This window comes from Streptopelia decaocto, assembly GCF_964273445.1.
Source record: "Streptopelia decaocto genome assembly, chromosome: 4".
NCBI lineage: Eukaryota > Metazoa > Chordata > Aves > Columbiformes > Columbidae > Streptopelia > Streptopelia decaocto.
Genome location: NC_138658.1, coordinates 74,902,383 through 74,927,278, shown reverse-complemented (window position 1 = coordinate 74,927,278; position 24,896 = coordinate 74,902,383). Strand labels below are relative to the sequence as shown.

The 24,896-nt window shown below is 46.8% G+C and overlaps 1 protein-coding gene across 1 annotated transcript in view; it reads right to left on the bottom strand.

Annotated features, from left to right (window-relative positions):
* The window catches only part of ADRA1D (adrenoceptor alpha 1D), a gene marked incomplete at both ends in the record, with an annotated part of 45,442 nt that extends 22,788 nt beyond the window's left edge, over window positions 1–22,654 (bottom strand). The window contains one exon of the mRNA XM_082050222.1: window positions 21,688–22,654. Coding sequence (XP_081906348.1) covers window positions 21,688–22,654 — 967 coding nt within the window. The remainder of the gene's footprint in view (window positions 1–21,687) is intronic.
* Window positions 22,655–24,896: the final 2,242 nt, after the last annotated feature.

Below are 24,896 nucleotides of genomic sequence, written 5' to 3'. Positions count from 1 at the left end.
AGCATGAAGCCTTGAAGTATGAGAAAACGCTTTCTAGAGCCAGGAGGCTCAAGGCTTCCAGATTACTTGTGTTGGATGCAGGAGTCAACCCTGGGTTAGCACAGAGCTGCCAAGGTTTTCACTCTGCTCGTTGCGTGGTAAGAGAGCCATGGAAACTTGGCATGAATGGGCTGCCCCGGAGCTATGAGTAGTGCTTGAAGTAGAGGTTGTTAAACCTGGGATATTTCCACTTGGTTTTCTAGTTGTCTTTTTCCAATGAAATCCATCTTCACTGGCCAGTGTCCAGATCTGCTACTTGGGAATCTCCTGAGTTCAGCATCTGCTTAAATGTCTCGCTTTGCACCCAGGAGAAATGACAAGTGCTTTGCAGATGTTCATGAGGCTGAATCCATGCCTCAAATATTGCAACGAGGAGGTGAAATGAGATTGATTTGGATTTGCTTCTGACTCTGGACTGACACTGGAGAGCACAGGGACTTCTGGCATGGCTAAAGGAGGAAGGGAGATGTTGTAGAGACAGATCTTATCTCCATCCCCATTTCATCCTCTGCCTAATGGTTTCTTTTCTTTCTATCTCCTTCTTCCTCACTCATGTACCACACCATTTTCCCACTTTGATGTAAAAGATGCCAATCAGTCACCTGTAAGCAGTTTAACTGCCAATTTTGTATCTAGAATAATATTATTCAGGTTTGCAAATGCAAATATACAGGTCTGCACCACACTGCTTGTGTTTTGCAGCAGCATGGGTGCCATCAGACATTCTGGCCTTGCACACTTGAGTGCTGTAAAAGCCAACACTTTCATCTCCAGCCATGCTGGATTTGGCACAATTTGGAAGTACAGAAGTGATGTAAGCTATGAGAAATTGAGGTCTCCTATTCTTTTGATCGCTGATGACAAGGGAAGACAAAAAGCTTCCGCTCAGACAATTTCACTTTCTCTTTGAAGAAAGTCCTTACAGTTATTGGAGAAGATCAAAACATGCTGTGACAAATGGACACTGACTTTCAGATTGTCCTGAGGGGGATTTCCCATTTCAGCTCTCTAATAAGGTAAATTTTGCTTCGCTGCAAAATCAAAAAACAGAGATGTTCTGCTGAGTTGCAGAATATCCTACACCGACCCTGTGGAGGAGACAGGGAAGGGAACATGGCTGCCCTGCAGCCACAGTCTCCAGATGACTCCTGGTCACTGAGTTGACATAGAATCACAGGATCACAGAATGGTTTGAGTTGGAAGGGACCTGAAACGTCATCTAGTCCAACTCCTGCCATAAGCAGGGACACCTTCCACTAGACCATGTTGTTCAAAGCCTTATCCAACCTGGCCTTGAACACTTCCAGTGATGGGGCACCCACAGCTTCTCTGGGCAGCTTGTTCCAGTGCCTCACCACCCTCATTGTAAAATATTTTGTCTTTAGGTCCACTATCAACCTACCCTCTTTTAGTTTAAAACCATCACCCCTTTTCCTATCACAACAGACCCTGCTGAAAAGCTTGTCCCCATCTTTCTCATCGGCCCCTTTTAAGTCCAGAAAGGCTGCACTAAGGTCTCCCTGGAGCTTCTGTTCTCCAGCTGAACACCCCAATTCTCTCAGCCTGTCCCCCAGCAGAGCTGTTCCAGCCTCGGATCATTCCTGTGGCTCCTCTGGCCCCTCTCCAGCAGGTCCATGTGTGTCCTGTGCTGAGGACCCAGAGCTAGACCAGCACTGCAGGGGGGGTCTCAGCAGAGCGGAGCAGAGGGGCAGAATCCCCTCCCTCCACCTTCTTAACTCCCAGCCCACACGGCTGGGAATGCAGCCCAGGATGTGGTTGGCTTTCTGGACTACAAGCACACATTGTCGGCTCATGTCCAGTTCTTCATCCCCCAGCACCCTCAAGTCCTTCTCTGCAGCACTGCTCAATCCCTTCATCCCCTTGTCTGTACTGACATCCTCTCTTGCCCTTGCACTAGGCTGTTTAAATAAGAAGAGGAAGAAGTTGGGTTACATGAGACATTCCCCTGGATGCTGGGTGATGAATCAATCTAGATTTCATTAATGGACTCCGTCCTTGAGGAAGAGGTGGGGTCTTGGACTGGCTGGGAGATTGCTCCCCCTAGGAGACCCTGGGGTGAAGGTGGTCTCTGTCCTCCTCATGCTCTGGGACATTCATGCTCCTTTGCTCATTCCTTTTGACCTCCCTTGGCTTGGATCCCTCAGACACCTCCCTGAGGAATAAAGAGCCCTGATATAAATTAGCTGTATGAGATACATGGTTTTAATCTCCTCTTTGACATCCTGGCATGGAGAAGTCCCTGGGCGCTCCTTTTGAGAGAGAGGAAACGGTCCAATTTATGAGCTGGCTCTGCAGACTGTCAGGGCTCCCTTGGTACTTCAGCTGGTAACCTCCATAGTTACAAATCTGCCCTTATTCCTCACCTCCTGTAGCCCAGGTGTCCCAGCTGTGGACAATACGAGGAAGTATGGGTGATATTTTCTGCGTTCATAGCCTCCAAGAAAATTTTGAGGTAACACTAGGAAGAATTTGGCTCCATATCTGAGTCTGATCTGGTGTCTGGCCCTTGGTGCTGCTCCCACGATCAAGTGCACTGACAGTTTTCAGGCCAACAATGTTGAACTGACCCCTCTTGCCTGGATTTTGGACAGCTTAAGGGTGATTTGAGGGCTGGGTGACATCCTTTTCAAGACTTTCCTTTGAAAGAGGCCACTTTGTCCCCTAAAATGGCTTTTGGGATATACAGAGCAAAAAGGTGCATTTCGGTCTGGGAGTTGTTCTGCAAAGGGGAACTGAAAAATGGGTGCAAACAAGAAACGTCATGGCTGTTCATAGCATTAATATGTGTCTGCCTTATTATCCAAACTTCTTAATCATTTTATACACAGATTCCCAAGAGCTTTCCAGGCTGTACCAGGATATCTCTCCTGACACTACCCTCATGCAGCCTGCCAGAAGAAAAGACATCTGATGGTATCAGGGAAAAATATATTGGTTGCTGCTTTCATTCACTAAAAAGTATACAGATTGGAGGAGACAAAGACAGATTTTCATGCAGGGCAAACTTGTCAAGTTATTTTGGTAAAAGCAGATGTGGTAGAGAGTATTTGAAAAACAATACTGAAACTTTTCTAAGCAAAACTTTTTTTTGGAGTAGGGAGGAACAGATATGCCAAAGTACTTCGTATTAAAATTTATTTACATTTAAGTTTACAAACTAAACCAAGTCTAATCAAAACATAAAAAGAAATAGGATGCTATGGGTCAATTTGCAAAACAGTGCTTAATTTTCTTTTGTTGACCCAACGACTCTATCTCTTCCTTCACTACACCCTAAATGTCCTGATAAAGGACCATTATCACCCTTCTGGATCTCCCTTGGGTGATTCAACAACCTCATTATCCAACTTTTCACTGAAAACATACACATTTTAATGCTTGATGTTCTTCTGTGCATCTGCTGTAGACCCCTTGTGATAGTCCCACAAACTAATGGTGGCCAGAGGTCAACAATTTGCACAGTTAAGCTCACAAAACCAAGACAATAAGGTGAGTGAGGAATTGCCATGTTGCTAGGGGAGTGCCAGCTCCTACACACACAGTCCCGGATGTAACTGCAGTATGACTAGATTTAATTAGAAGGAATAACAAATAATGAATTGCTCCCAAACGATCCCATTCTTGCACTCTGTGTGTGCATGTTTGTTTGTTTGTTTGTTTTCCTTCCTTTTGCTAAGGGCAACAAACAGTTCAGTTTGCTTTTCATTTGTGGGCCTTTCCTGCATGGTTTTGCAGGCATTCCCAAATTTAATGGAAACATCTGTTGAGTGGGATGTTTTTTGTTCCTTACCTCTATTTGGGGTAACAGAGACACAGCTACTGGTTAGCACTGATGTCAGCCTTGATGGTTTCTGCCAAAATCTGCAGGACCCAGACTTCAGTTTATCTGTCAAACCTGAAATGGTGCTTCTGTTTTGTGTGGGTGGAGCACTGGAACAGGCTCCCCAGGGAGGTGTCGCAGCCCCAAGCCTGACAGTGTTCAAGAACAGACTGGACAATGCTCTCAGACACATGGTGTGACCTGCGGAGTTGTCCTGTGCAGGGACAGGAGTTGAACTCGGTGATCCTTGTGGGTCCCTTCCGACTCAGAACATAGAATCATAGAATCATTGGCTGGAAGACACCCTCAAGATCATTGAATCTGATTGTTAACCCACCCCTGGCACCACCCCATGTCCCTGAGAACCTCATCTCCGTTTGTTCAACCCTCCAGGGATGGTGACTCCAGCACTGTCCTGGGCAGCCTGTTCCAATGCCCCACAGCCCTTTGGGGAAGAAATTGTTCCCCACACCCAACCTCAACCTCCCCTGGTGCAACTTGAGGCCATTTCCTCTGCTCTTGGTGCTTGTTCCTGGGGAGCAGATCCTGACCCCCCTGGCTCCAAGCTCCTTTCAGGCAGTTCAGAGATCAGAAGGTCTCCCCTCAGCTCCTGTTCTCCAGGAGGAACTCCCAGGTCCCTCAGCCACTCCTCATAAGACTTGTGCTCCAATGCAGTGGAGCAACATGCAATAATGAGAGGATGAAATCAAGAGAAGCCTTGCTAATGCTGAAACTTTTCTGAGTAACCAGCAGAGTTGGTTAAAAAATGTATTCAGAGTGGGATGGAGACCAACAGCTGCTAAATGAGGAAGGATTCAGCCTTGTGAAGGAAGGAGACAGGTCCTGGGTACAAGGATCTGTGCAGGTATCAGAGTGTCAGCTGTGGTGACTCCAGTGATGATGGAGTATTTGATGAAAAAAGAGTGGTGGAACCAGGTCTTGATGCCACCAATGGTTGGCCCACTCCATCTGTCTCTCTCTTCACAAGCAAAGTGATTTCTCATGGACTGTGACACTTTTTTCAAATGTGTGTGGTAGAATTGCCACCTTCATGGTTGCAGTTTGGAATAAAATAAGGTCTCCTTGGTTCCCTGAGAGCTGTTTTATCCTTGAAATGCAGGTCATTTGTGGGCTGGAGAAGGAGAAGGGTGAGAGGCAAGCACTTGGAAGTGACAAGAAAGAAACAGGGAGAAAGAAAAATGTATTTTCCCAGATCATTTTTCTTAGGTGCTTGACCCAGTCACCATGGTGACCATCAGTAAGTGTTCGAGAGGCAGGATGACTCATATCTGGCAGTGGAGCAGCATTTCTTAATCCACATTTCAGAACTGGCTGATGGAGATGTCATGTCTTCAAGGTGTATCCCCTCCAATGACCTGGGGAGCTTTTCCTGCTGAGTTTGGAAGGAGGGTCCTTTGGAGAGTCCTCTATGGAGCAAAACAGCAGCGAAAAAGATGGGCTTATGAAATAAACCCTCTGGCACAATCCTGGGCATGCACTTGGACATGGCAAGTAGCATCCATTAATTTCTTTAGATACTCTTCCTTGGAGATCTCTGTGGAACGACTCTGAAAAGTCCAAACCCAGTGCCAACTTAATAGCTAGAACACCAAGCTGCATGGGTTGCATGGTGGCAATCACAGAGGACATCCACCAACACTGTGCAAGTGGTTGCCTTGTCTGTCTCTTCTCTAGGTGGGAGGTGTTACCTGCCACTGCCATTGCTAACAGGGACATCAGGATTGTGAGACTGCTTGCCCAGATATCCACTTGTCTGGTGCATTTTCAAGAGTTTGAGTGCAAAGTCCAAGTTTGTCCTCCTAAAGCATCCAAACCGTCAGTGATCTTCTCCTAAAGGGGAGTAAATCCAGACGGACCAGTGGAGGAATATGGATGATAAAGGCAAAAGGAGTTAATCAGGTGGGACGAATTTTTGCTTGTTCAATGCAGCAAAAAGAGGCTATGGGGGAAGAAGACAACTGACCACCCATCTTCCAGAAGGGTGAAAGCCAAAGAGAGAATATAACTGCGTAAGAAGATGATATGGATACAAAACTAAATGATTGCAAGTGAGGCAAGGGTACGTTCCCACTGTGAACAAAGTTTCTAAGAGCTGGGTGCAATAAGATCCAGAATGGCCTCCCCAAAGGCACAGGCAGCAGACAGTCAAGGACTAGGACACACATGAAGCTCAAGTGACTCTGAATGGGATCATGCAACATGGTGATCTGCAGTGGCAGCCATGCCTTTCTCAAGATGGTGAGAGCTGCCTGTGCTATTTGTACACCAGAGCCACAGAGGGGTACAAATAGGTGGGGGAACAGGGAGAAGAAGATGAAGAGTGATGAAGGAAGAAGGCATTTGAGAGATTGCTAATGCACTTGGTGGGATGGCAGATGTGATCATGTTTCTGGTTACGTTGCTCTCCAATGGTTTGTCTGAATTCTACTGTGAGTCACCCAGTTCTACTACGAGCGATAAATGCCTGTTTTTGGAGCAAATTATTTTTGTTCCATACATTAGGCTGCTAATTTAATCACCTGTGGTTTCTCTAAGTGCATGCTGATGGGTGTGCAGCGAGAGTACCCGGAGAGAAGGAACAGACCTTTTCCAGCTGAACGTGGGAATAAATCCTGACAGGCTGATGGTCACATTCAATGTAAACAATCTCCACTCAGCCCCCTACCCTCGCTGCTTTTGACTCAAACAGCCTCAGACACTGGAGAAGTTCTGTTTTGAATGTAAATACTTTCCCTTGCCCTGTCATTGCAGCAGAAAAATGAAACCACCCACGTCCTGGTTCCCCTGACCTTTAGGAAAAGTTCATGGATCCATCCTATAGGAAAGCAGCAGCCACAGCTCCCGCTGGGGTCATCAAGGGATGCTAATGAAGCCCAGGAAGAGTCTGTGCATCACATGTGTCATGTTGTTTATTTCTGAGCTGGTTCACAGATATCAGCTTTAACAGATGGGCAAAGACTTAAAGCTGTGATGGGACAAGCTTCATGTGCACCAGCACCATCTCCAACAGCCTTACTATCACTGCATGTCCTAAATCACAGAATGGTTTGGGTTGGAAGGGACCTTCAAAGCTCAACCAGTGCCACCCCTGCCATGAGCAGCAACATCTTCACCAGCTCAGGTTGCTCAGAGCCCTGTCCAGCCTGGCCTGGGGTGTCTCCAGTGATGGGGCATCCACCATCTCCCTGGGCAACCTGGAGAGACCAAACCCACCACTGGCAGGTAGCTTCATGTTTTTCATCTGTTTGGCCAGATGGGTCCAGGGAAGTGGACACCTGGAGGTGTTTATAAGTTGTGTAGATGAGGTTCCCAGGGACATGGTTTAGTGCCAGAGTTCGGTTAGGTTTGACTCAACGATCTTGAGAGTCTCTTCCAACCAAAAGGAGTCTATGGATCTATGATAATCATACCAAGTAAAGGAGCCTACGGAACAAACAGCCAGGTCAGACCAGTATACTCTCTTAGATGAGTTTTCTTCTCTATTTCTTCCAGTCAGCAAAGATTAAGCCCTTCCTTCCAAAACTTTCCTATGTATTTCCTACTATTCCTGCATTGAAACATTAAGTGTGTTTTTTAATGCTTGACAGTGATGTAAAGGGAGCCAGATTGACTTCCAAATAGGCCATCTGAAAAAGAAGCAGTGACCCCTTCATTTTTATTTTCAGGACACAGCTTCAGAAGTAACCTGTGCAAGGGTGCACATGAGGGAAAGGTACTGACCTACCAAAATACCGAGCTTCAAGGCACAATCTACACTCCAGTTTATGGGACAGGGAAACCTTCATGTAACCTTTGTGTCAGCAGGTTACCAGAAGTATTTTCCACGAGGGTGTCTGGTTTTCTTTTTAATTTGTTAGGAAATTAATCCAGGGCACAATCCAAATCATCCTAAAGTAGATACTTAGCTTGCCTACCTGTCTTGTACCACTGGAGATAAACGCCCTGGGATGTCCCTCCTGGTCTCTGGAAGAGCACTGGGCTTCTCTAGGTCCTGTCTTGCTACCAAAAACCCCACATGGTTGCTTCATTTACCTTAGGGGATCTTGGACAGCACTGGGCATATTTGAGGGAAGTCAGTCACAATCCAAATTTGGTTAGCACTCTAGCTCTCTAGACATGGACAATAATGGGAGCTGAGACATCAAGCTCACATGCAGACACCTGCCCATAGACAACTATATGTAGAAGTCTTCACTTGTGAGCCTGGTCCTACCTCTGATCTCTTTGTCTACCACAAACCAGGATTATGTACCTTGTTAATCAGAGGAATGGATAGATCCCAGTTTATATAGTTATAATGAACACTGGTACCACGTCTGAGTTTATTCTCTTATGTATCCTGACAAGAGTTAATTGTTAATTAGTTGTTAATCTTTTAAGGTCATGGTGTTTTTAGTGAACAAGCTTGTAGATCAAATCCCAGCTACTGGTTTTAGTGAAATCATATTCCCTATACAGTAACTGTGAATCACAGATGTAAATTTTGTACCACAAAGAAATGAAATTAAATCACTGTGCTTTAATAATACAATAAATTAAGATAATAATATGATAATTAATTAAATGATAATGATTTTTTTTAAGACAAGTATATGTGATGCTTAGGGACATGGTTTAGTGGTGGCCTTGGCAGTGTTATGTTAATAGTTGGACCAGATAATCTTAAAGGTCTTCTCCAACCTAAATGATTCTGTGATTCTATGGATGAGAGGGGAAACACCAGTATGGCAGAACTCAGGGAAGGGGACCCAGGGATGGAGGGTGGTGGCCAAGGAGGTGATCAGATGCAATGGGAATTGGTCCCTTTTCCTCAGTTACTTTCCTAGCATAGCAGAAACTATCTGCCGATACCTACATCACTATTTCCTACTCCTTTACCAGAATACTGGCAAAACTGCAGTCTGCCTGCACCACCAGGTGCTCTCCTGCCTCCCACCTCCATCTGGATCCACTACACTGAGTTCCTCTGGGCTAGAAATAATATTACTGCTTGTACAGCACCTGACACAAAAGGGGCTGAAGCACATGACAAATGGGCTTGTGCATTGTTAAGGATCTCAGATCAGTCTGCAGAGAGGCCTGGAGTGCTGTAACCGTGTGGTGGCACTGGAAATGAAGCACAGGGTGATTAATCCCAAATAACTCTGCTTTTACGAGGCAGAGTAAAGAGAGCAATGTAATATTTGGAAAACTGAACTTTTCTTCTTCATCCTCTGTCTCTGCATGTTTGTCTCTGAGCAAGGAAAGCAAACCCTGTGACGTGAAGTTTGTTTTGTTGTGTTTTTTTACCCAAATCCCAAGCCTGAGTGCAATACTGAGGGAAGCAGACAAGCCCGTGGCTGGCTGCCAGCTCGACTTCACAACACATCCTCACAGCTTTCCAGATAATTCCTATGGCAGGGACCCTGGGAACAGAAATAGCCCATGGCTGAAAAACTTTTCTGGTGCAGTTTGACAAGTGTCTCCGAGAGAACTTGGCTTTAAAGGCAGAGGTTCAAGAACTGGCAGCTGCTTTGAACCCACTTTCTCTGCTCTCTATGCTCAAACTAGGTCAGTGAGAAGCTGATGGTGTCTCCGCTGTTTATTGTCCATATATGTGTCCCCCATGCCCTTCCAAATTGCATTTCTGAAAACACGTCTGGGGTGGGAAGACACATTTCAACTCCCCTGCCTGGGACTGAGGTGAAGGGGCTTTCACCTAGGGTAAGAAATAACACCATTGCCAGCTTCATCTGGTGACACAGGGGTTCAGAAGTGGCTCTGAGTCCCTGGATTTTTGAGCCAGTGCCCTCCACAATCCCTATTGTTACCCACAGGCTGTTCCTCAGTGATCTGTGAGGCTGCTCTGAGGAAATCATAGACTCATAGAATAGTCTGAATTGGAAAGGATCTTCCCAACTCCCCCAGTGCCCCCCCCTGCCATGAGCAGGGACATCTTCACCAGCTCAGGTTGCTCAGAGCCCCGTCCAGCCTGGCCTGGGATGTCTCCAGGGATGGTTCATCCACCACCTCTCTGCCCAACCTGGGCCAGGCTCTCACCACCCTCAGGGACAACAATTTCTTCCTCATGTCTAGCCTGATTGATCCTTGCATGGGAGATCTCTTGCAGAGCTTCCCTATATATATATATATATATATTTCCTCCCCCTCACTCCCATCATGGACATCTTATTGCTGTCTACAACTACCTGAACAGAGGCTGTAGCATTGAGGGTGTTGATCTCTTCTCCCAAGTAGCAACGGATAGGACTAGAGGAAATGGACTCAAGTAGCACCAGGGGAGTTTCAGATCAGATATTAGGAAAAAAATTTTCACAGAAAAGGTTGTCAGGTATTGGAACAGGGTGCCCAGGGCAGTGGTAGAATCACCATCCCTGAAGGGGTTTAAAAGGCGTTTAGACAAGGTTCTTAGGAATGTGGTTTAGTGCTGGATTTAGGTTACGGTTGGACTCGATGATCCTGAGGGTCTCTTCCAACCAAAAATGATTCTATGATGTTTTGGAGGATTTGTAGCCTGGCTCTTGTCTTCAGCTTTTCAGCACTTGCAACCTCACATTGCAACAGTCTTGCAGTGGAATGCAGCCAGGAGTTCTTTAATTCAGGAGTAAACCCCTGTGATTTGCTCTTTGGCCTTTATCTCACTGGGGAAAATGCAGATCCCATTAACTGCGATAAATAAACAAACTGGTGAACAGAAGAAGAGCAGGTCTCACTCCAGGTCCTGGACTCAAGTGGCACCAACCATCTCATGTTCATATTGCTCCAGGCACACTTCTTGGGCAGATTTGTGTTGGAGAGAGCTGGCTGGGGCCAGTCCAGTGCTTGCCATCTCCTGCCAGTCCTGATTTACTGAGTGCCATCAGTGTATCTATCAGTGGTGAGCAATGGGAAAGCAGCTCGGACTTGTCTAGGTCAGGGATTTCTTCCAGCAGAAATCCCTTGCAATTTTTATTTTATCATTTGATTTTTTATGTTACTGGAGGGGGTAAAAATAAAAGTTGCATTTCATGAGCCTTAATGACTGAATGGTGAATTGCCTCAGGTTGGATACTTCCCGGGAGGAGGAAATGCCCTCTTTTAGCAAGCTGGCAGTTGGTTTTGTGCCACCAGACCTGGTGGTTCTCTGGCTCTGCTCCAAATGCATTAGCTAAGGAGCCCTCTTAGAGAAAAGCTATTCATTAGAAGTAACTAAAAAGCCATGTCCTGCTCCAGCCACTCCAGTAAATCCATCCTTGGGCTAATCGCACCCATAAATTGTGGTGCTGGGAGAAGTGCAGTTTTCTGTTTCCGTGTGAAAGTTTTATACAGCACTGAAACAGAGAAAGCAGGACAGGCACAGCTGATGTGTTAGCAATAATGAAGATTAGTCAAGTGACCACAGGTATGTAACAGTGCCTCAGTTTCCTTCAGCAAAAATGATGATTAGTGTTGAAACAGATGGGTTGTCTCCCTTCCCAATGACATTTGCATGTGTTCCCCTTTTTCCTCTTTAGACCTTTGAACTATGGGGATGGCACCTCTGGGATAAGTCTGTCCCCAGCACACGTGTAGGAAGATGCTCATTGCAGGGGGGTTGTACTAGATGAGCTTTGAAGGTCCCTTCCAACCCAAACTGTCCTATGATTTTATGATTCTATGTGAATGCCACCTCTGCCACTCTGGCAGGTTTCCTCACCAGCCCAGACAGCAGATAGTCGATGCAACAAATACCCACCAGAGACTTCACTTTTGTGTTGCAGTGGCTGGAATTTGCTTTGGAGGAAGGAGGAGGATGAAGACATTTGGGACTGTGTGCTCAGGTGCAGGTGCAAAGGGCTGAGAGATTGCTGGATGAAAAGTGCTTGTAAAGGCAAAGCCCTCAGAAGGAAGATCTCATCACTCAGTGTTCCTAATGACATTCTAAAGAAAATATTTACAGCTAACAAGAATGGCAATTAACTGCCAAATCAGAAAGCAGCTCTCCTGTGAAAGCAGCCAGCTGCTGAACTTTAATACTGAAGCTGCTCCTCATGAATTATCCTCATTCTCAAATCCCCAAAATCTTTCAGCCACAACCAAATTAAGACCAGGTGGGTAAACAAAAACAAGACCATAAAACACATAACCATAGAATCATTTTGGTTGCAAGAGACCCTCAAGATCATTGACTCCACCCATTAACCCACCCCTGGCACTGCCTCATGTCCCTGCGAACCTCATCTCTGTCTGTCCAGCCCTCCAGGGATGGTGACTCCAGCACTGCCCTGGGCAGCCTGTTCCAATGCCCCACAGCCCTTTGGGGAAGAAATTGTTCCCCAGATCCAACCTCAACCTCCCCTGGCACAACTTGAGGCCATTTCCTCTGCTCCTGGCGCTTGTTCCTGGGGAGCAGAGCCTGACCCCCCCTGGCTCCAAGCTCCTTTCAGGCAGTTCAGAGATCAGAAGGTCTCCCCTCAGCTCCTGTTCTCCAGCTGAACCCCCCAGGTCCCTCAGCCGCTCCATCACACTTGTGCTCCAGCCCCTCACCAGCTCTGTTCCCTTCTCTCAACTTGCTCCAGCACCTCAGGGGCTTTCATGGTGTGAAATGCCCAAAACTGACCCCATGATTCGAAGTGCAGCCTCACCAGTGCCAAGTACAAGGAGACATGTTTGGCCCTCCAAAACACTGTTTTGAATTTCAGTATTAGGTGAGGGAGGGCACAGTTCTGGTGTGGCGCTCAGCAAGCCACCTGTTGTTGGGTCATCTCAACAAACCTCAAAGCTCCATCACCTCAGGGCTGCCAGAGACAAGAAAGGCTCCCATCCCAGTCTTCCCAGCACCTTGCTAGACTCACCGCACTCCAAGCCTCCTGCTCTTCCTCCTCATCTCCTACTGTGCCTTCCAGATCTCCAAATCCTTTCCTTGCCTCCTGTCACAGATGTTGCATAGAAACAAGTCACAATAGATGAGAAGTTCCATCATAGCTACAGATGGTTGGCTGTCTCCAACCTCATGACCACACTCAAGAGTTCCTTATGAGGAAGAGGTGAGTGCTCTCATGTACTCCACAGAGAAGACCTTGCCCACAGTGAGTTACCACCCAACAGGTGCTACATATTAACCTGATGGGACAGAGGGTTAAATGGGCCTCATTTGTAGAGATCCTCCTGAATGATAAGGCACTTGGATTACCTAAATCCTTCTTTGACAGGTTGCCAACAACTGGTATATCTTGCTTTAAAAATGGCTCAAAATATTAATTAAGTCTTAGACACACTGAGATACCTTGTGAAATCTGGAGAAGACCCTGTGTCCCTGTGGATGTGCACGTCTCCTCCAGGGAGGGCTAGCCCTCAGTAATGTGAATGTGAGTCATGCTGCACTACTTTTCTGGAGAAAGTACAGGGTTTACTTCCTAGAATGGGTGTATTTATCTAGTGGATATAGCCATAGTGACAATCCTGATGTAACATCTGCTGTGAAGAAAGAAAAACAACACCTTGAACTTTACAGCAGCCACGCTCATCTAGGGCCTGGCCCAGCAGGAAAAGTCACCAATGCCCACACCACCATTTAACAGCCAGTGCACAGAATAATAAAACACTGGCTGTCTTCAGAAGAGCTATTTTGGGTTGACGCATGCAACTGATCTGCCTTGATAACAATCCAAGAGAAAGCGAATGACAATCTCAGGGTTACGAGACCACACTTAGCCTTGGCTCATTTTGACATGACAAGGAAAGGAGGTAATTAGTTCACAACATAGAGCAGAAAACCACATTTGCAAAGTGTAGTTAGTACTAGGCTTTCCTGGGAAAAGGTCTGCTCAGAACAAAGCTGATTCACAACCTCCAAGGAATCCCCTCAACACAAGAAGAGTCAAGTTATCTTGCAGGAATGACAGATGAAAAAACCTGCTTTGTACCCTCAAGGTTAGGTACCTTAGGAGGACTTCAAAATTTTGTATGTAAAAGGAATAAGGAGATGGAACCACTTAGGTTGGCAAAAAAAGTCTAAACATCAATTAATTGGAAAGCTGGATTTTTCACTAAGTACCTTTCAGGCCAGAAGCTCTTTACAACCTAGTTTTGCCCAAACACCAAACAAACAAACCCTGAAATATTTTCTATTGTAAATGACAATGTCATTCTTCCAAGAGTTGCAGTTCAGCTGCTTTCCCTTTGCTACTTGTCTGGAGGATGGTATAACCCATGATGCAAGACGGGCTAACACTTCTATCTTAGATAAGTGGGAGACAGTGAGGTTTGCCAGGAAAAAATAAACCGGTTAGGAGGATCACCATGTAAAGGGCAATAAGGGTAAGAGACAGGCAAAATATATACCCAATGGTGCCATGCGCCATATAGAAATGTCCAGAGGTAGAACTGTATATTCCTGAATTGAATTTATAAGGAAAGAGAAATTTCAAATAAAAACTCTAATTTCTCAGTTCCTGTCCTTATCAGCCACCTGAATTTAGGAGTTTATGTTAAAAAGTGAATGTTGTTGCAGGTATCACTCAAAATCCCAACAGTGTCCATACAAAGGTGACTACTGAAAATATAGTGCGTAAACCACAGCCTTTGCAGCTGCTTATTCTGGGCTTTGGCTGTTGTAAAGATGTTTTTTCCTATACAGGGAGCAAATATTTTAAGAAATTATAATATTATTTGCTTTGCAATTGGGTTATGTGTTAAAAATGGTCTTGTTTACCTCTCTGTTGAACACTGTTTTTTACTGAACACACAAAGCAATAGCTTGCAGACAAGTTATACTGTACTCTAAATAATAAAACTGATAAATAAGCACTAAGGAAATTCAAAGTTAAGGACTCAAAAGATTGACAAGATCAAACTGAAAAATTACATATGGAAAACTTTGGTTTCTAACATTTAAAGAATTTAATTTCAATATCATGCTCTATTGTCTCCGCAGTGTCTGTGCCATACCAGTGACAAGGTAAGATGGGTGCTCAATCAAATAATAGCCTGGCTGAGCTCCTCACTGGTCAGTATGCGGCTCCACACTTCACAAACTCCTCCTGCTCACCTCCGCTCTGATGACAGAACTATTTGCTTGCCAAGGACAGTTGGACCAGATGGTCCTTCTGGTGCCTTCCAAGCTGGTATTCTATGATATCTGAAGGCACTTAGTTCAGTTATGGCCAAACTTTTTGCAAATAACTACATGTTGCTTTTCACAGGTCGCCAAGGAGAAAAAGATGCTTTAGAAATATTTTACCATCCCATGTACACAGCAATACCAAGATATGTCTATGTTTTTGAGTGTGGATTCCTGAGTCCTTGGTGTTATGGACACTTCGCATGCTTAAAGCAGAATGTCTATCAGCTCCAGCTCCAGCTGGAAGTATGTCAGACTTTGGCAAAACTGGTCCCATGTTTGGTTTTACAGTGAGATTCATCTCAGCTGGTTTAGATGTGTATTAGGGACCTTGGAGCTTGGGATCTTCAGCCTCCCTCAGAGGCACTGGGGAGCCACCGGTGCTTTTGGGGTGTGATTCAGATGACCCATTTTGATAGCAATGTCAGGATGAGATGAACTGCAGCCTCAAAACACCTATTTTTTATTGTTGGTTATATAGAAAGCTGAAGAGCAATTGGCTGAAGATGGTATACTCTTGACATCTAATGGTAGGGACTGTCTTGACATCGGAGCAGATGGGAACAGTGTAGAAATGAGCAGTACAAGGGACTGCAGAGGAGCCCATCAGACACCATCAGGTCATGGATCTTAAAAGTCGTTCCTCAGCAAACTCCAGTTTTGCTAAACTGCCCATCCTTGCCAACACCTCAGAAACATGCATTTTTTTTTTCACAGAGGTTGGCCATATTGGGCTAGCTTTGTCTAATTCCTGCCCTGTCCTGACATAAATCACCCCCCAAACTGGATGGAATAAAATGTCCAGTTTCTGCTCTAACATATGGTACTGCCAGAACTTTTTAAATTCAGGGCTGTCAACATAAAACTTCCTATAGGAAGTGAAAGTTGTGGTTTTCTTCCTGTCATCTCTGTCAGATATGACTATCTCATTTTGTCTGACACTTGTCAAAACAAATTCACCCTGTTACAAAGACGTAGAATGGAAAACTTCACCTAACAGATAATGTTCGGCACCGGAAACCAGGATTTTATTCCACAAGAGTCCCATGATTTTAATAGGGACTACCAGGGCTACCTAGAATACAGCACAGTAGAAGTCCTGATTGATCAATTGGAAAACAATTCATGTTGCTTTCCCAAGGAAATATATTCATTTTCTGAAGAGCCTTGAGCACAAATGCTGTATATACACACTAAGGGAGTTGCTAGCACCCAGTCCACGCTGTTTGTTGTGGCAAAACCCTTTAAAAACAAGCTGGTCACAAGAGATTAAATGCCCACCTTGCATGATCATACCAGAGAGCATCCCCACCCTTCTGCTCTATCTTTGTTACATCTCATTAACCAGATTATCAGAATTAATGAGCAAATATTTATCCACATGTGAATTAATGAATATAGATCAAGCTAATTACAAGCTCCTTCCCAGAATATCCATGACAAAGTTTTGTGTGTGCAATTGTAATAAAATCATCCGATCCAGCTTAACATAGATGCGTCTAATATTATATAGTGTATTTTAGTACTGGTTCCAAAACTCCTGTTGAGAGATTTTATAACATTTTGTCCACTGAATCACAGTAGGTTTAAATTTTTCAAGATGGATTATTTTCCTGTTTATGGTACGTCCATTATAGCAACTGCCTCCAGATGTGTCATGACACTGTGGTATAAAACCAGACATTTGGCTTTAAGTAGTTTCATTTGGGGGTGTGGTGGGTATACTGGAAGCAGAGTAATCTCATACATAGGTCATGGGAGATCTGGGTCCTATTCCCAGTCACTTCAATGAATCACTTTGGCCAGGCAGAGGCAAAGCATATGCTCAGGCTTGGGTGCCCAAGTCGTTATTTGAGGCCCAGAATGTTTCATCTCTTGCACCAGCAAAAACTGTACTAAAACCTCTCCATCTGTCTCTGGCCTTCTTCACAGGGGAATGGGTAGGAAGGGAACCAAACGCATTCATTTGGGGTTCCAAATAATATTTTTTTTTTTTCTGGATATTTCTTAACACATGTTCACTCTTTCCCTGTTGTTCTGCACTCTAGTGGTTTCTGCAGGAGGACACAAGGAGTGTATCAACACTGTAAAATGATTTAGCTAAATGATTTACTTGTAGGCTCCTTATCCATGTGCCTACTTATAATTCTCTCCTGTGCCCTTCTGCAGGATATCAAAATGTTCTTCCTGGAGGGAAACCCATCTCACAGGTTGTTTTTCCACAGTATTATTTCAGGCTGGATGCGAGGAAGAAATTGTTGTCCCTGAGGGTGGTGAGAGCCTGGCCCAGGTTGGCCAGAGAGGTGGTGGCTGAACCATCCCTGGAGACATCCCAGGCCAGGCTGGACGGGGCTCTGAGCAACCTGAGCTGGAGAAGATGTCCCTGCTCATGGCAGGGGTGGCACTGGGGGAGCCTGAAAGGTCCCTTCAACCCAAACCGTTCTATGGTTCTATGATTATCTCTAGATAGACACAATTGACACAGATGACTCCCAGCCAGGTCCCCTGTGCCTGGACTGTCCCTCCAGTGTCATCCCAGCGGGCTGTACACCCCCGTGTGTCCCTGTCCCGTGCCCACCACATGCATGCCTCCTGCCATGCCCTAGGAAAAATAGAAGCAGAAATCACATTTGAGGGCTGCTTAAGCAACAATATGATTTGCCTGATAAAGCAAGGGATTTGCCCTTGCTGTAATGCTTTAAGAATAGTCTTTAAAACCAGGTCAGGAATGGTTTGGGGTCAAGTGATCTGTCCCTGAGAAAGGGAAGTAGGCTGGAAGACCCGTCCGTCCCCTATGATTTAATGAAATATGCTAAATTGGCATGAGCCCATTTGATGGAAACATCCTGTGGTGCAAAGCAGACAAGAAGAATCTTGCCTCTTGCCTGGATGATGCCCAATAAATCAAACTGGAGACCAGGAAATAGCAGCTTTTGAGGCTGTGTGTGTCTTTGCTGGCATTTTTAATGAATGTATGGTTCCTGTGGACCAGGATCAATGGGGGATGTGTGGCAGATGGAACAGTTCATTTCAATTGCTCTTGTTCCAGTTTGATCTGATCCTCTGGGCCATAGCAAATTATTCCGAAGCAGTTGCCCACTCCTTTCTCCATGCCAATTCTGCCACTTCCATTATGACTCAGAAAATTTCAGGATATACAAGAGAAGTCCTTTCCAACTAGCATCTCCATGATACTAGCCTAGCTGAGGTGAAGGCACAAGATGCCTGAGGACAACCAAGTGAGATGAATCCTACACTACAAACTGGCCCACGTCTCTGAGGAACCTCCAGTTACATTCTCTTGACAGGTCTTTGCTAAAGGAAGAAGGACCCTGGCATAAAACACACAACTACCACCCAGGATCCCCAGACAAAGCAGCTCAGTAGAGCTCTACTACACACCCAGCAAAATATTCAACCCACACGAGACTTGTGTGGGTAATTATGGTTTCATCTCTTGTCAAAAAAACAGCTGCCTAAAGAGCCTTGTTAGCCATGGAAACTGTTAATTGTGTTAAAACTCGTGGTGATGGCATCCTGTGCTTAGGGACATGTATCACAAACCCAAGGGTGAGCTAAATTACTTAGCTGATAAATAGACTGTGTAAATAGAGTATTGGGGAGTTTGAGATAATTTAAAGCAGAACCTTTGTAGATTATTCAAGCATGGAGAAATGTCTGACAATGTTTGGCACATACATAGATCCTGTTACTTAAAATTGTTGGTTGTTTCAGCTGTCCAACACTGATGGGATAAATATTACTCCTTTTTAACTAACATGGAAACTATTCTGCAGAAAGATGCGTGCAGACTCACACAGACAATGGTGACAGAGATGACACAGAAGTTTCTTATTGCTAAATCTGTGCTAAGTAGAGAAGGGAGTCTTTTTTTTTAGTTGAAAAAAAAATATACTCATGTCTTAAAAGTATAATGAGAAAACCTTCAGTCAACACTGTAAGTCACTCAATGACAACTTCTTGCAAATTCATGTCAAATAAAAGTCAAAACATTTCAAAATTTTCAGAAGAAAATATATGGCTTATTCATTTCATTTTAATATGACAGTTCATGTTGAACTGTATTTAAGTACTCATTTTTTAATAAACTTCCATTCACCTTTTTTCTTAGATTGAAACAATATGTTTCGCTTCAATTGAAAGTGATTTTTGTTTCTCACCAGTACTTCAATTCATTTAAAATATGTATCAATATCGTTTCCAGTTGGCCTCAAATTCTTTCATGTAAGTTTGTCTAACAAGCAAATAAAACAGCCATTCTAGTTAACCACTTACAATCTTCTTTTCAAGGGAATTGTCTCCAGCATGTTTCAACTTGTGCATTTAAAGTGAACTTCGCTGATTTCTCTGAGTTTCAGATCTGCCTCCTGAGCTGTGAAATCAGAGATTAGACCTTGCACAAGTTTCTGTTCTCCTTCTAGATAGCATTGAATGATTCTTAGGTTTGAATAGGAAATTGCAATTAATAAAAGGGGGGTGAAATCAAAGGCAGCATATTTTGCTGTCATAAATTAAATGAACTTTAGCTGTGTTTAGATTATATGCATAATACAGCAGGAAGTAAAGACCAAAACTGTGTTTATAAAGAACTTGGCAAGTTGTGTGCTTGGAGGAAGCAAATGGGTTCACAGGGGGTAATTAAAGAATGAAGTTTTGATTTTTAGCGGGTGTAAATCAGTGTCTCCTTTGTCTTCAGTGCGATGGTAGTGATTTACATCAGTGAGAAGCTGCTTCAAGAGTTTTGAATGTGGACAGATATGGTAAAACAAAATAAAACATTTTTTCCTACTGAAAAGTATTTGCCTGATGTTTGTTCTCTATTTCCAAGTATGAGGAATAACTCAGAGGAATAGGATGCCGATTCCCAGTTCATTAGCTGTAGGGTGTAAATGTTTGGAGCTGGTTCCTGCTCTTCTGATCGGCCGAGGAGGCAAATGTCAAAACGGGGCTGCCCATAGATCTCAGCCGTCAAGTACTAGAATCTCTCTGAGCCCCACAATTCCCAAACTGTTTATTTGCAGGCTATAAAAATCCACTAATGCACCCGATCAATGAAAGGGAAACTGAGGCACGAATAGACGGGATAATTCATCTTGGGTGTTGCAGTGAGACAAGTTCACTGCAGCCTTTCTCCTCCCTGCCTGAGTTATACCATGAACGCTCATGCTCACTTAGGGTGAAAACTCTTCACAGCAGCAATTTCATCTACAGAGAACTGAGATAAACTCAGCAAATATCACCCTCACTCAGGGAGAGAAACCGAAGCAAGGAGGTACAAGAAAGCAACATGGTGGGACCAGGCACCCACAACCCTGATCCATCACCCTGGGGACGCCTCAGCTCCCGAGGCACCACTGGTCCTGGTGAACTATCCCACTGGAGATCAGGTGGGGACCGAGTGTCCTCAATAGTGTCCAACAGCCTTGGGCTCAGCTGTCCCCAAGGGGACAGCCACAATGCTGGAGGGTGATCAAAACCTTAAAGGGTCAAAATGAATCCTGTGGTCACCATACTCTGTGTCCATTGACTTGAGAGGCAGCCTCCAGCAAGAGGATTTGAAATATCTTGAGAAAAAGCGTGGAACTAACTATAACATTTCTCTGGCTGCGGTGTTACTTGGAGACAAGTCCCTGCTGGGTTCTGGGACACATGGGTCCTACCCAGCAGTTGGAGTGAGAGACTTCTCTGCTTTGCTGAGCTCTGTGCAAAGGCCATCATTGATATTCAGAAGTTATCCTATTTTATTTTGTTTTATTTTCTCCCCTGGGTTTAGCTACAGTACTCCAGAAGGTTAATCTGGTCCCCTGAACTGGGTGCCTGTTGTTAGATGAGGTGGAGACAAAGAGCTCTGGCTTTCCTGCACTTTATGGGTCATTGTAGCATTGGTGCTGGAGGGGGACGTTGCCTTGGACATCGTGTGCCCCCCTGCCTGGTGGGCTCTGTGCCTGCTCAGCCTCCTCTGCATGCAGGGAGCTGCATCCTCTTCACTCAGGCAGACAACTTGCCAAAACTTTAGAGCACAACCCATCAGACACCCCCAAATGAGGAGCAAGGCCAGGAGTTGAGGGCAATACTCCTATGGGAGGTGGATCAGTCACCCAGGACCACCAGCCTTGGAGGTAAGACCTGCTCCTGCCCCAGGTCCCTGCACAACATTGGCATCCCAGAAAGTTGGTGGGACTTGTGCTTCAGACCCTGACACTAACCTTGGAGGGATCAAACCTCACTCATCTCCAGTGTCATCACTGGTTCACAGCAGGAGTGGGAGCCCTGGGCACACAGAGGCAGATCTGGGTGTCCTCACCCAAACTGGGAGGAAGGGAGGCTGAGAGCAGGGCCAGCAAAGCTTTTGGGGGACCACTGTGCCATAATTGCAGCCTGTTTGAAACAGAGCTGCTTCCTCCTGAGTCTGAACTTCATTAATTAAAGCACTGAATGCAGAAAGAATTAATTAAACCAATTATTATGCTGCTATTTTATTCATTTGCTATTTACTTTGATTATATGACTCTGGTTAATAAATATTGAATAAGTGTTAATTAATTGAATTAATTCATTGCCTGTTTATTCACCTGTCAGTTACCTGTCCCTCACCTCCATGCATGAGTTGTGCCTTGGAAGTTTGTCCCAAAGAGCAGTTCCCCAGGGGCTCAGTGGGGCTGGGATGAAGTACAAGGTCACTTACCAAAAGGTAGGACGAAGAAGAAGGGGAACCAGCAGAGGATGAAAACACCCACAACGATGGCGAGAGTCTTGGCTGCTTTTTTCTCACGGGAGAACTTGAGGAGCCTCACGGAGAGGGAGCTCCTGAAGTTGTGTCCCTTGCTCCGGGTGCTGGAGAGTGGGTCCTCCAGCACACTGCGGCAGTGGATACGTAGTACCACTTCCATGGATTTATTCCTCTCCTTCTTGACCCCTGCCTCCAAGCTCTGGGTGGTCCGTCTGGCCACCACGTAGATCCTGAAGTACATCACCAGGATGACCATGAGGGGCAAGTAGAAGGAGAAGAGGGAGGAGAACAGGGCATAGCCTGGCTCCTCTGTGATGCTACAGATGCTCTCATCTGGCGGTGGTGGTTCCTTCCATCCCAGCAGTGGCCCAATGGAGATGACCATGGACGAGAGCCAGACCACCACGAGGATGACCCCCGCCTTCCTCTCAGTCATGATTGTGGGGTACTTGATGGAGTACTTGACACCGATATACCTGTCCACAGAGATGATACAGAGGCTCATAATGGAGGCAGAGCAGCACAGCACATCCACAGCTGCCCAGATGTTGCAGAAGATGCGCCCAAACACCCAGAAGCCCAGCACTTCCAAAGTGGCTGAGAAGGGCAGCACGGTGGTGCTGAGCAGCAGGTCAGCGATGGCCAGGTTGACGATGAAGTAGTTGGTGACTGTCTGCAGGTGCCGGTTGCAAGCCACCGAGAGGATGACGAGGATGTTCCCCACGATGGCTGAGAGGATGAAGATGGCCAGGAAGACCCCGACGCCCACTGCCTGCACGTCCAAGGCGAAAGTCAGCGTGGTGCCGTTGCCCTCGGGGGTCTCCTCACCTTGCAGCCCCCAGGACCGATTGGCACCGCTCTGGCTTCCCTGTCCCGTCCGGTTCCCACTCAAGCTGCCATTGCTCAGCTCAGGGAAAGTCATTGTAGAAAAGGTCCGGGCTCCATGGAGGGCGAGGAGAAAGCGATGCCGAGGCACAGCCCCCTCGGCATGATCCCCGCAGCCCCCTCCAAAACTCGCTCAGCACCTCGTTTTCCCCCGCACCACCGCCCCGGGGAACGGCTCGGTCCCCAGAGCCGGGATGGAGGATGCGCTGCTCCTCGTCCCCCCCCAGCCCTCTTCACACTGTCCGGTCTTTCTGCCCCCCTCCCCACCACCGGCTCTCGTCGCCGCTCAGCCCCGGGGGGGCAGCGAGGTCGGTGCCCCCCCGCTGCCCTCGCATACTCCGGGGGGCTGCGCTGGGCAGCGCCGGCAGCGCTCGGCGGCTCCGCTCGTCTTCCCGCTCGCACGGGAGAGCTCCGGGAGAGGCGAGGGGAGGGAGGGACGGGAGGGACGGGCGGGGGGGGGATGTCGGGAGCCCCGCGCGTCAGGTGCCGGCCGGAGGAGGAGGAGGAGGAGGAGGAGGAGGAGGCGGCGGCAGCGCTGCTCTGCGGGACGAGGCGAGCCCAGGGCAGGGTGAAGGCGGCAGCAGCGCCGTGCGCTTTCAGACCCAGCGTGGGGAGGCGAGACACTATGGGAGGGGGACACAAGCGCGCATTTTGGGGGAAGAGACCCCCTGACGGGGGGCAGGCACCGCTGGTGGGCTCAGGAGCAGACGGAGGGGGCACGCACTTGGGGGGGTAGGCACCCACTCCCTGGGAGAAGGCCCCCCAGGGTCATGCAGGTGGGGTGGGCACGCAGCAGTGGGGTGGAGACACCCCGAGGGGGTGGCGAGTACCCCGGGGGTGCAGCCGTCCCGCCGCCGCGCCTTCCGCCGCCGCCAGGGGGCAGCAGAGCTCAGGGTTTGACCGGAGGTCCCGTTCCGCGCCCCCCCCCGCCCCGGGTGGGGTCCTGTCGCTGCGCTGGTGGGGGGGCTGCACCTCCCCACTGAACACCAGGCCCCGCATCCCACCAGGAGGGATGCTCTGCAAGGCCGGTAGGTCCTTCCAGCCCCTGCATCCGGCCAGAAAATTGCCCTGCAAGGCTGGCGGGTCCCCCCAAGTCACCACATCGCAGCAGGAGGGATGCTCTTCAAGGCTGGTGGGTGTTCCCCTTCCCAGTGGCCATATCCCATCTCAGCCTGGAGAAGAGAAGGCTGCAGGGAGACCTTATTGCGGCCTTTCAGTGCGTCAAAGGTGCTGAGAAGAATGATGGGGACAGACTTTTGAGCAGGGCCTGTTGTGATAGGACAAGGGGTGATGGTTTTAAACTAAAGGAGGGAGATTCAGGCTGGACATGAGGAAGGAATTGTTGTCCCTGAGGGTGGTGAGAGCCTGGCCCAGGTTGGGCAGAGAGGTGGTGGATGAACCATCCCTGGAGACATCCCAGGCCAGGCTGGACGGGGCTCTGAGCAACCTGAGCTGGTGAAGATGTCCCTGCTCATGGCAGGGGTGGCACTGGGGGAGCTCTGAAGGTCCCTTCTAACCTAAACTATTCTATGATTCTGTGCTCTGTAAAGCTGTCAGGTCTCCTTTCTTGTGCTGCACCCAGGGCTTCCAGCAAACATCCTTCCCATGCTAACCCTGCTCCTCCTCCTTTCAGCTCTATCCCAGGAATCCTGCTTAGGCTGCTGTCCCTCACTAGTTCCATCCCCAAATCAGAAGGGACAATCAGTGTCTTGCATTAAGGGGCAGCCCGTGGTCAGCAGCTCCGTGTCTGTGCCTTAACCCTGATGCAAGACTTGGAAATGGCAGCTTGTGATTAAAACATATAGGCACATATTTCTGGCTAATTTAAACAGGGTTGTTTTTGTTTCCCACTGATAAAAGCAGATCCTGTTTACAGTGGTTTCCTCCCAGTGACCCTACTCTCCTGCCTCCATACATTGCGATGGGGATTGACCCCAGTGTCAAAAAGGGGCTCTCCCTCAGCTCCTTTCTACTGTACACAGGAAATATTTCCTTGGAGTGTGTTTATTCATGATTTTTCAACTTTTCTTTCTTAAAAAGATGACTCTAAAGGGCAGTCCGAGTGAGGTGATTTAACTGCTTGTCTCTCAGAGCACGGGAGATCTGTCAGTTCACTGGATATGAGAGTGGACAAAAAAATATAATAGCATATTTATTCCCTTATTTTCCTTGACAGTGATTACAGGAAATGACACATTTTTGATCTTCCTTATTTTGCTCATGCACTTTTCTCTTTCTTCAGATTTTGCCCTCCTTCCTAGGGTTTTTGACTCTGCTGG